Genomic DNA, 12,474 nt, shown 5'->3' with positions numbered 1-12,474 from the left:
TGGGAAGAAAGCCTTCACTGTTCCGGACCATAACTTCTTGGAAGGTAATAGGGTGGGTGGGTGGGTGGATGGAAACGCTTAAGTTCTTCCCAGAGATAAACTTCACAAAGTTGTGATGGCTTAGAGAAAGGAGGGGTGAGGTGGGTCGGAACTAAATTTGCCTAGCCCTTTTCCTCCTGAACTCAGGAATAGTAGAGAGGAAAGCAGTGGAGATGAGAACCCAAGGAAATGTCTGTTTCAAGGTGGTTAAAATCACAGCAAAGAAGGAAAACCTAGTTTTTGAAAAAGCACATTATCTTACTGTAAAAGTTGGTTTGGATTCAGGTCTGTGCTGATGAGAGTAATCACATCTATTAATGATTGCCACCAAGACATTTGCAAATCTGATCAAAATCACCATCCCAGGTTGGAATGGCTGTCCCAGTTTGGGTTGAATGTGTATGTTACAGTGAGCAAAAAAGGTGGTTTAGAATGGAAAGTGACTCCTCAATGAGAAATGTGATAGCCCATGTGGTTCAGTAAGTCCCAGATGTGAGGAGAGTTTCAATAGCCTGAGCATGGACTTAACTGGTGATGGTTGGGAACAGGCTCATTTTACTTGTTAAAGCTACAGGCATTTATATTGCATTTAATTTCACTAGTTCAGATGTCTAATGCTGGAGTAGATCCATTTCCCCATCTTCATTATTCTTATTCTGAAGCCCATCCTCCTGACCCACTGTAGTCCACTGCTGATCTGCAGTCACCACAGTTACATAAGGCTCACTTTTTGGGTAGGGTCCCGAGCCATATGCTGAAGGAGCTCTGTAGGGTTTAATTTGGCACCAGACATTGCTGATTCCCAAGGTGTCTCCTGCCCCACAGGACGGCAGGAGGCCAGTTCTTTAATAGCTATATAGGCATGACTTACTGATTCACTATCACATTACGCAGCAAAATCATCCAAAGAGCACTATATTAATTTATTAAAATATTCTTTTTTGAATTGCCTCAATTTTTAAACAATATGAAATTAGGGATGTGGGGAAATATATACTTTTAATATACATTAATGTTTTTAAAATCCTCATGCACAACCAAAAATCATCAAATATTGGGAAACACTGCTCTATCCCCCCCTTTTTTTTTTTTAATATTTTAAGTAAACACACCACACGTGGGGCTTAAATTCACAACCCTGGGGTCAGGAGTTGCACACTCTACCAACTAAGCCAGCCAGGCAACCCCATCCCATTCATTTTAAAGATGTAAAATGATAAAGATCTTTCAAGTTTGCACCAATATAGTCAACACTCTTTGGGCTCTTAGATTCAACCAATTGATTTTGTTCAAGTCATACTTACCAATTTATCCACGCAAGTATCAGAAAAGATTTGGCTGAATGCTTTGTTAAAACCAAGGTATTTCAGCTCCGTGATCTTGCCTGCATCTAGTTGAGTATTGTTAAGATATGGGAGGGGGTGCACTGCTGTAGGCCTTTCTTCAGTAAGCCAACTAAAAGACGTTTGTAAATGTCTTCTTACTCGTGAGAACAGGCTAAACACTAGGGAGGAGTACTTTCAAGTATCCGGGTGGGTGTGTAAAAAATATATATAACAATGTTGTATTTTTTGAGAGCAAGAACTCAAAGATTGAGAGCAGACAGAGTGACATGGCACCGTGACTGAACATAACCCTCATTCAGCATTTACTATTCATCATCTGCTATGCACATGGAGTCATAGTTGCCATCCTTGCCATGGTCATCGCTGAATGAAGCAGAGGTCACTCCTGGGCATCCATTGTTACCTTGTGTTCTTTTCATCCTCAGTCATCCTAAGGCATGGAATGGTTAGGTCTGAGATCCAGCCTTACCGCTGCAGCAGAATAGGATCCCAGAGGACTGACCCACGTGCAGATGAAGATGGTTCAAATTGGCAGGCAGATTTAGCTCTGTCCTGGAGACAGCATTAAGAACTAGTGCTTTTGGCAGGAGTCGGGGTGGAAGGGCACAAACCTAGGGGGAAATCTCAGTGATATGGAATCTGGGGGACAGGAAGAAGGGGCATGAGGGGAGGCTTAGAAGTAGAGAAAGGCAGGCATTCACCTCAAGGGGGGTCTTAAAAGATAGCCAGCAGGGGCCCCACGTGCCTGGCAAGACTGAGTCAGAACCCAAGCCCTGGGGAACCACTGTAGTGTCTATGGTTTACAGAACAGGAAGAGAAAGGAATGCAGAGACCTCTTAACAAGAATTAGGTGACTCAGGCTAGGAATTGGGAAGTAAGAGCATGGTCATTAGTGTTAGAAACCACACCAGGGGTAACATAACCAGTGGTACAAGTTGTTGCCTGGCCTGATCCAGTGTTTCTATCAGGAGGCTTAACTATCTCCTGATTCAGGTTACTCTCAGCCCAAGGAATGGAGTGTGGCATTGAGCATGCAGGTGGGACTCAGGTGGCCCCAGTGATGGTGCAGGGTAAGAACTGGATCTCAAATCTGTTTAGCAACAAAACTCATGTTTTCCCCATTGCCCCTATCCAAGAGAGATGAGACACATACTTCCAAGAGGGAGACCTACACTAGCTCTTGAGGGTGTGATCAGTCTGTTCACTAGACTAGAAGCTCTGTGAGAGCAGAAACTCTTGCTCACCATTGTATCCAGAGTGCCTAGCAGGGCCTGGCACATGCTCGATGAATATTTGTTGAATACTTAAAGGAAGACAAAGATGGATGAACAAATGGAGACACAGTCTCTTTTAGGTGGGGTATTCCATCAGGCTTGCCTAGAGTTTTATGGAAATATCCTTTGCCTAAACATTCTATACCATTTAATGTTTTTGTTCCATGATATCTAAGCAATCTTCTGATTAAAAAAGTGATTGTCTAGTTTCTTCCTACTGGAAGGGGAATGCAAATTCAACCACCAGTCCTTGTATTTCCCTGTGTCATTTATTATGTTGACATCTGGTTAGTACCTCAGTGACACGTGGACTAGGTGAACTACCAGTCTCTGAGAAGGTGGGCATCCGATTTCTGGTCCTCCATGATTGAGATTCAGACCCTGAAATATGGGACCTACTCATGATCTGAGGTCCTCTGTAGCAGGAAGAGAAAACGGATGGATCATAAAAGTATCTGGCTACAGATCTGTTTTGTTTATCCTTCATATTGTTGTATTTTTTATTTTAAAGATTTTATTTATTTGACAGAGAGATAGGGAGAGCAGGAACACAAGCAGGGGGAGTGGGAGAGGGAGAAGCAGGCCTCCCGCAGAGCAGGGAGCCCAATGCGGGGCTCGATCCCAGGACCCTGGGATCATGACCTGAGCCGAAGGCAGACGCTTAACGACTGAGCCACCCAGGCGCCCCATGTTGTTGTATTTTAAAAACACTGGCTCTCAGGTATCCAGAATTATATTCCTTATGTTCCTTAGGTTTATAACACATTCTCAGCACTGGCTCATATACTGGCTCAAACATTGTTCACCCACACAAAGATTCAGATTTTTGTCTTCTCTTAAGAAATTGAGAGATCGGGACACCTAGGTGGCTCAGTCGGTTAAGCATCTGCCTTCGGCTCAGGTCATGATCCCAGGGTCCTGGGATCAAGTACCGCATCAGGCTCCCTGCTCAGTGGGGATCCTGCTTCTCCCTCTGCCTGCCGCTCCCCCTGCTTGTGCTCTCTCTCTCTCTCTGTCTCTCTGACAAAGAAAGGAAGGAAGGAAGAAAGAAGGAAATTGACGGATCTTTCAACATGGATCTATTTCACTACATGGTAACCATTAGTGGCTACTCGGAGTGCTGTCCCTGTTCATACCAATCTCTATTGTCTCCTGACCAAGAGGCTTCATGTTAGTTTGTGTGTATCACTGGGCTTGAACTGCTGTTCTAATAAAGTGGAGAGTGAGCTATTATATTGTGTCCACTTCACGCATTTATGTTACCTACCTGGCAAGTGTCAGCATGTGAGTTTGAGAACCCCACTCCGTGGCATCCTTAGTAACAGCTACCATTCACTGAGCCCTTATTACATGCGAAGTCCTGAACTAACAGTTTTTCATACATTATCTTTTTAATTCCTATAAAACCTTATGAGATGAGCTGTTATCATCATTTTACAAGTGCGGAAGCTGAAGCTCAAAGATCTAAGTAATGCCCACGATTATAAAACTTCTAACCGATGACACTGAGATTCAAACCTTGGCCTGCCTAGGTCCAAAGCTGGGACTTCTAAACTTTGTATTACACTGCTTCCCTAACCAATAACCTGGTAACAGTAGAATTACTGCCTCCATGCAGTGTTTACTGCTCATACTCAGTCCATGGAGGGCAAACCCCAGGAAGAGGGCTGAGTACTGCCCTGCCCTCGCCATGGCCCTTGGCAGACACCCACTGTGTGCCAGGGTCAGACTGAGCTATTGCTTTGTTGGCTCTGAGAGCTACAGCTCGGCTGGAGAGGGAGGATGGGAGGTGCTGGGGTCACTGTGACTCGGGCAGCAGCCCATTCATCACTGGCCCTGGTTTTGTGTGTGTGTGGCCAGGCTATGCCAGCGCTGTCCCAGGGCTGTCCCAGAGCTCCTATAAAGGGGCTCGAGCCCTAGCCTCGCCGCTCTCAGACCTCTGAGATGGGCAGGTTGTTGCTGTGGATTGGTGAGTGTGGCAGGTCCCGGCCCCCATGACGTCACTCAGTCCAGGAGATACCAGGCTTCCTACGTTTGTCACCTCTCGAGGGCCTGAGAAGCAGCCAGGGATTTGGGGGCTGGATTAGGTGGAGGGGGACAGGACATAGTGAAGGGCCAGAGGGGCCCCGGCAGGAGAGATCTGAGCAGTGGTCCTCCACTCCAGCTATCCATTAAATATCTTTATGCCCAGTTCCATCTTGGACCAGTGATATCAGAATCTCTAGGGGAGGAGAACATCACTGCTTTTTATACTTGGAGCCAGGGTGAGAACCACTGGCCTAGAGCTTTGGCTGGGACTTCTAAGTCATCCTTGTCCCTGTGCTAAGCATGGGTGTATCCACGTGGTGTTTGTTGGGGTAAATAGGAGCTTCGATAGATCTGGCAACACTGGCTCAACTTAGAGAAGAGGAAGCCAGTGAATGCAGCGAGTCTCCATGTGTGTGTCTGTGTCTGACTATGGGGCCCAGTTGGTGGGTGCACTGGAGGACTGGAGGCGGGGCTGGGGCATGTTGCTCTGGGTGAGCATGGGAATCTGAGTGTGATTCCATCCTTTGTTTCCTGCAGGGCTGGTTCTTGTGCTGAAACAGCGCGATGGTAAGGAAATCCTGTCTTCCTCTCCAGATCCAGGGAGCTTCTCTGGCTGAGAGGTGCTTCGTGTGGTGTGTCCCCTGGAGCCCTTCCCTGCCCGGGCTCCTGTGTCCAGCATCATTGATCCGCTGCAGTTCAGCGGAGGATTTTCCGTCCCGCCACTTGTGTCGCTTTGTGTGCCAGGATCCAGGCTTGAGGATCCATTCTGAACAGGATTCCATAAGGCATTCTTTTCCCCCTGGGGCCTCAGCAGTAGGGGTGGCAGGGGGACCAGACCTCAGGGTCGCTTTGGGCTCTGTTTGCATGGGGAATGTTCTGGTGGCCCAGCCTCTTGGACTGTGTTCATGGTGCTCTGTGGAAGCCGAGCTCCATCCCCTCCTTTGGTCTCTGCCAGCTAATGTGTGTCCTCCCTTGCCAGGCGCTGCCCACAAACTGGTGTGTTATTTTACCAGCTGGGCACAGGGTCGCCCCAGCCCTGCCTCCATCTTGCCCCGGGACCTGGACCCCTTTCTCTGCACCCACCTGATATTTGCCTTTGCCTCAATGAATAACAATCAGATTGTTGCTAAGGATCCCCAGGATGAGAAAATTATCTACCCAGAGTTCAACAAGCTCAAGCAGAGGTGTGTTCATATTGCATGTGGGGATCATTTTTTTTTTTTTCAGGTTTTACAGACAGAAGAAAATTAATCCTCTTTCTCTTGTTACTCATCAACTTTCTTCTGATTCTTCTGGTCCTAGCCGCCTCTCAAGTGGGACCCAGGAGCATCCCTGCCTGAGAACTCCCTGTTGAATAACACCCCGAGCTAATTCTTGCCTCCTTGCCCTTGTGAGGCCTTTGTTGCCTCTGCCTGGTAACCCCCAACTCATCCTTCAAGCCAGTGGGGTGGAGTTCACGTACTAATGCTGTTAGAATGCTTCAAGGAGAGCCTGCACATCACAAATGCTACTATCTTTATTACCATTTGTCACCTGCAACTCCCAGCCAATGAGCCCCCTAAGGGAAGGAGCAGGGTCTCCAATATGTTTGTATACCAGCAGCTGGGTGAGTGCCTTGCACAGAGCTAGTGCTCACTAAGTGCTTGCTTAAGTATGCCTATCCCCACAACTCCTGGGTTCTCTCCCTGTCCAAGGGGAGGTCTGTCTCTGCGTGAATGGTTATAGATGGCCAAGGTAAAAATCCTTGTCACTAGATCACAAGCTTCCTGAGAGCAGGGAGCTTGTCTCTTTCACTCTCTGTTGTATCTTGATCAAGCACCTAAAGCAATCAACCGCACATAGTAATTGCTCAATAAATACTTGTCGATTAAGAAAACAGTGAAAAGAAACATTTTAGACTACTTCTTTCTTTTCCTTTATGTGGGAGCGTCATGGGGATGTGGGGGAGTTTTGTGGACTTTGGGCAGCCTGGGGGGGGGTCCTGGGTTGTGAAGACCCATGGGTTGATTGTTCTCCCCTCTTTTCCTTTCTTTTCTTCCCTGTGCTTTGCTCTGCTCTTCTCTCTCCCTCCCTCCACCTGCCTTCCCCTTTCACTTCCTCCCTCCCCCTCTACTTTCCACCATTCCCCAGGGACCCACTGGAGTGGGGCCCCAGCTTACCTCCCTCTATCCCACATCACAGGAACAGGGAGCTGAGAACACTGCTGTCCATTGGTGGGTGGAACTTTGGCACATCCAGGTGAGACTCTGCAGCCCCTCCCTGCTGCTTGAATTCCCCATCACCGCCAGGTATTTAGCTCCCAGTGCTGGGAGGGACTTCTAAGAAGGGTTGACCTAACTTCCTTTCCCCCAGCCATACCTGTGTGCCCTCCACAGGGCACGAACCAAGGGGCTTTGTGGAGGTTGTGGTTCTGCAGAAAGCCCTCCTTCCTCGCCTCACCCTGGGTCTCCTGCAGATTCACCACTATGCTGTCCACATTATCCAACCGGGAAAGGTTTATTGGTTCGGTTGTATCCCTCCTGAGGAGACATAAGTTTGATGGTCTGGACCTCTTCTTCTTGTACCCTGGACTGAGAGGCAGCCCCAAGAGTGACCGGTGGACTTTTCTCCTCTTAATTGAAGTAAGGCCAAGTCTGGCAGCTCCAGGATCCAGCAGTGATTCTACTTTTATCATATCTGGGCTCATGGCATAGGAGGAGCAGAAGGCCAGGGATGGGGACGGGGCAGGGGAGTGGTAGCAGAATGTTCTTTTACTACCATCATCTTAGAAGGGTCAGGCCAAAGAGCAGGAGGAGTCTTGTGGCTCTTTTTCTTGGTCACATCCAGGTCCTGTTCCAGTCCTGCAGCCTAAGTAATGCTTCCTCTGTGCAGCGGCCTGGCCCACCTCAGGCAGGCAGTCTGCAGCTTGTGCTCCTGACCCTGCCTGGCACCCCTCTACCCCTCTGTTAAGTCACTTACCACGGTGGCTCAAGGCCACCTCTCTCACGAGCCTGGGGGCAGGGCCTGTGTCTGCCTCACCTCTGTGTCCCCAGAGCCTGGCTCAGGGGGCTCTGTAAATAAAGCTTTCCTGGCTGATCCTTCCTTTCCCTGACTGTTTGGTCTGGGTCTCTGTGTCTGCCTCTTTCTTGGTAGGAGCTCCTGTTTGCCTTCCAGCAGGAGGCCACGCTCACCATGCGTCCGCGGTTGCTGCTTTCTGCGGCTGTCTCTGGGGATCCGCACATCATCCAAACAGCTTATGATGTGCGCCTTCTGGGAAGGTGAGACGGTGCTGCCTGGTGGGGCAGGACGTTGGAGGGAAGGAGGCCGGTCATGCTCAGAACGGCAGCACCGCTCAAGCCCCGCCCTTGAGTTCTCCACGTACAGGTGCTAGTTGGGGGCAGGCCGCTGAGGGGCATGGGTGGGGACGCAGGTTAACTCCACATAGCCTGGGCTTTCTTTAGGAGATCAGAAGTGGTGTCCCCACAATCACGTCGTCTTGGGTAGGGCGTTCTGCAAAGCCCTTTGCTGGGGCTCACGGGAAAGTGTCCCACGGGCCTGGACTCTGCCGTGCCAAGGGACAGCGGTAGACATACCCTGTGCGGCCCATGGCTGGCATCAGAGGCAGATGATTAATCAACGCCTGCCACAAATACAAAAATAGGCACGCGCAGCCAGGCCTAGCTTTCCGAGCACGGGTGTCTGTGCAGAACTTACAAAGCCGAACAAAGAATAGCTCGTAACTCACTCTTTCTGGCCATGCCAGCTCTGGGCTAATTTTCTCCAACCTCAAGAATGGAGTGTTTACAGATGAGGAGCTGAGGCCGACGCGGAACGGAAGAGGGGATGGGGTGCTTCTGCGTGTGATCACACCAGGGGGCCGGGGTTCAGTGTCGGGGCGGAAGGGGAGAGGCCCCGTGGGGCATAGAGTTTGCCAGCTTTGGTCTTAATAGCAGGCAGGACTGAGGGAGTCCCACCATCCGCCGGCTGGGTGACCTTAGGCAGGTTAGGGAGCCTGTCAGAGCCTCAATGTCTTCCGCTCTAAAATGGAGACGGCTGTGGCACTGAGGCCATTGGCCACGTTAAAATTAAATGATGGAATCCTTGTACACCTTTACGCCTGTGACCCGGTAAGTGCTTACTGACACTGGTTCATTCTGAAAGTGCTCTGGAAGACGTGGTTTCACTGGTGCCTTGAATAGTGGAAGGACAGAAGCTCTTTAGCTGCTGTGAGTACCGCCTTCCTCATGACAATTTACGCAACCTGTTAGCACTTGCGTCAGGCACGAATGTGTTTCTTTTTTAAAATTATTTTAGAAAGTTGTATGTATTTATTTGAGAGAGAGAGAGTGCGAGCGTGAGCACGAGCAGGGGGATGGGGCAGAGGGAGAAAAGCAGACTCCCCGATGTGGGCCCTGATCCCAGGACCCCAAGATCATGACCTGAGCCGAAGACAGATGCTCAACCGGCTGAGCCACCCAGGCGCCCTACGAATGTGTTTTCTTGTCTGACTCCTGCCTACCTCCATGGAAGCTCTCAGGATGGCATGGGACCTGAGGCATGGCTGTCCCTGACTAGCAGTTTGCTGCGGTGGCACATCTCAAGTCGATGACGCAGACGGGCAGGCAGCTTGGGTGACCAGGGCACAGCTAGTTAGCCAGTTAGTCCTCTGGTGATCTGACTTGAAAATCTAGTTAGCCGAATCTGCATATGTCCTCCTCTCGCCCTCACAGACTCCTGGATTTCATCAACGTCTTGTCTTATGACTTTCATGGAAGTTGGGAAAAGTTCACAGGGCACAATAGCCCCCTGTTCTCTCTGTCTGGAGACCCCAGCTCTTCGGTAAGGAATGATCTCAAGGGGCCCAGACACCTGCCCTGAGCCCAGGCCATTGGCCCTCAGTAACACGGAGGGGTTTGTGTTCTTCCTACCTGCAGGCATATGCCATGAATTACTGGCGTAAACTGGGGGCACCCCCAGAGAAGCTCCTCATGGGATTCCCCACCTACGGACGTACATTTCGCCTTCTGAAAGCCTCTAAGAATGGACTGCAGGCCAAAGCTGTGGGACCTGCGTCTCCGGGAAAGTACACCAAGCAAGCTGGCTTCTTGGCTTATTATGAGGTGACAGGAATAGGGAAGTCTGTCTATTAGTTAGGGCTTCTCCATCCTTTAACAGAGCAAGAGCAAAGACAACCAGGCAGAGGCAAGGGTGAGGGCTGGAGACAGGACAATGAAGTGGTTTACTAGCTCAGGAGAAATCCACTCTCTGAGATATTTCCTTTTTCTTCAGGAGAAGGTATTTGAGTCCCTCATAAGGGATGAGGGGCTGGGTAGAGTCTAAGTGGAGGGGGACCCCTCAAAAGAATCTTAACTGTTATACAAGTCAATCCTGACTTACTACTATCTGGCCTAAATAAAAATAATTAATACCTGAAATATTTATAATTTCAAACATTTGCAAAAATGAAAGAATAGTGTAACCTCCTCTCCCCCTCCCCCACTACCACCTGCCCCTCACCAGCCTCAGTCACTAACCACTCCTGGCCAATCTTGTTTCATCTTCGCTCCCCGACTCCCCTCTCTCCCACTACAAGATTATTATTTTTTTTTAAAGATTTTATTTATTTATTTGAGAGAGAGAATGAGAGACAGAGAGCATGAGAGGGAGGAGGGTCAGAGGGAGAAACAGACCCCCTGCCGAGCAGGGAGCCCGATGCGGGACTCGATCCCGGGACTCCAGGATCATGACCTGGGCCGAAGGCAGTCGCTTAACCAACTGAGCCACCCAGGCGCCCTACTAGATTATTTTGAAGCAATTCCAAGACATTCCCTCCTACAGATTCTTTCTTCTTCCCCCAGTTCCATTCCCTTATTCTCCATCTCATCAAAGCTCGCTACTGAATGGAGAAAAGAGACACGGACTCAAGAGGATATAAAACACAAGAGAGGACAATAAGAGGCATGGGGGTGTGGCTTAGGGATCTGGAAAGGTCTCAGGGAGCAGAGCTTTGGAGCACAGGAAGAATCCTGATGGGCAGGAATGACAAGAGGGAAGGGTCTCGAAGGCAAAGGACAGCAGTTACTGAGGCACATGGTGTGTGTGGGTGCTGTAGGTAGGAGTGGAGGCACAGGGTCTCCCCAGTCTCTGCTCTCTGCTGGCTGGCTGGAGATGTTATCCTGCTAAGCCAGTGACGTCATAGTGGAAATTATGTTCTTGAAAGACATTATAGGCCAAAGAGATGTTGATAGAACCTTTAAAGAAGCAAAAAGAGGAAGAAAGGAAAGAAAAAAAGCCTCATACATGAGCTTCTGCTACTAGCTGGAATGCTTCGACTTCTATGTGGCGTGTGGTTTCTAGCACGAGGCTGGGCACCTAGTAGACACTCAGCTGCTCGACTGATTGTAACAACCCAGTTCTCCCTACCTTTGAGAACTTTAAATTTATTAGAGGTTCACAAGCTAGTTTGGTAACTACCAAGACTGGGCCCTTCATGCTGATTGCTAATGAAGAGAGGAGAGGTTTGTTTATGGTAACTCTTTGGAAAAGATACATGTTTGGTCAAGGTCAGATAGGTTACCGTTAGTAGTTTGGCATTGTCATTATTTAGCAAAGCCTGGTTTGGTTTCTAAGGATGTCAGCCACTCCTTGGTTCTCTCTCTCTTTCTATCACGGACATTAGAGAAAGGAACATGTTCTAGTAGGAATTTGTTCAGGAAAGAGAGAAGGTCTTCTGTGAGTGGCTTCCCACTCCCTCTTTGGTCTGTCTCTTCTCACTCCCTGGTGAGGGATCCTTTGGATTCTTCACCACTGGGAAAAGAGCAGTGTGCCTGCTGGTGTTTCTCTCCATGGCACTTCCCAGAACTAATCTGGTGATCCTCCTGGCAGATATGCTCCTTTCTCCAGAGAGCAACAAAGCGCTGGATTGATTTTCAGCATGTTCCATATGCCTACAAGGGGAAGGAGTGGGTTGGCTATGATGATGCCACCAGCTTCAATTACAAGGTAAGACTTTGGTCCTTTCTTGCTCCAGCATATAGTTTCCTTCTGGCTCCCATGAGGCTCTTATCTGTACAGTGTGTGTGTGTGTGTGTGTGTGTACGTGTGCATGCATGTGTGTGCGTGTCCTGGGTGGAGGATAAAAAGGTGAGGTTGACTAGATCAGGTGAGTCTCGGGCATACCTGACCTACCTGGGGTTTCCTAATCGCATCTATCCAACACTCTCCTTTTGAAGAGAAGGAATCTCGGTTTTGAGGGGAGAAGTGACTTCTCTCAGTTTACACAGATTTTTGGCAAGTTTCTTCTTTTCTGTTTGGACCAGATAATTCCATAACAGATAAATACAATATGAGGTAGATCATGTTAAACGCTCCATGAATATCACTGATATGTGTCGGGATAGGAGAGTCAGGGAGGGCTTCCTGAGGGAGGTGAGCAGCAGGAGGAAGTAATGACATGGGGAGAGGTTCAGTGGGGACCGAAAACTCATTCAAAGTACGTACAAAGAATTTGGGTGGGGCAGAGAATTTTTGTAAAGTGTAAGAGAAGGCAATAAAGTGCCAACCAGTTTATAGAGGGACTTGAATGCTGGTGAAGGTGTTTGGCCCTCTTCTTGCAGGCATTTTAACACAAAATCAGGTTTCTTTCTTTCTTTTTTTTTCTAATTTTATTTTATTATGTTATGTTAGTCGCCATACAATACATCATTAGTTTTTGATATGGTGATCCATGATTCATTGTTTTCGTATAACACCCAGTGCTCCATGCAGAACGTGCCCTCTTTAATACCCATCACCAGGCTAACTCATCC

General features: G+C 48.7%; 1 protein-coding gene across 1 annotated transcript in view; it reads left to right on the top strand.

Moving 5' to 3' along the window:
• The first annotated feature begins 37 nt into the window (after positions 1-37).
• OVGP1 (oviductal glycoprotein 1) overlaps positions 38-12,474 on the top strand; it is a 17,613-nt gene continuing 5,176 nt past the window's right edge. The window contains exons 1-7 of the mRNA XM_081815652.1: positions 38-5,871; positions 6,869-6,925; positions 7,143-7,308; positions 7,820-7,944; positions 9,397-9,505; positions 9,601-9,786; positions 11,552-11,668. Of these exons, the coding sequence (XP_081671778.1) occupies positions 5,252-5,871; positions 6,869-6,925; positions 7,143-7,308; positions 7,820-7,944; positions 9,397-9,505; positions 9,601-9,786; positions 11,552-11,668 (1,380 nt within the window). The 5' untranslated portion in view covers positions 38-5,251. The remainder of the gene's footprint in view (positions 5,872-6,868; positions 6,926-7,142; positions 7,309-7,819; positions 7,945-9,396; positions 9,506-9,600; positions 9,787-11,551; positions 11,669-12,474) is intronic.

Source organism: Leptonychotes weddellii, chromosome 4 (assembly GCF_054177405.1).
Source record: "Leptonychotes weddellii isolate Sample4059 chromosome 4, ASM5417740v2, whole genome shotgun sequence".
NCBI classification, from domain to species: Eukaryota; Metazoa; Chordata; class Mammalia; order Carnivora; family Phocidae; genus Leptonychotes; species Leptonychotes weddellii.
Note: the sequence above shows the minus strand (reverse complement) of the source record. Positions and strands in the feature narration are given on the sequence as shown.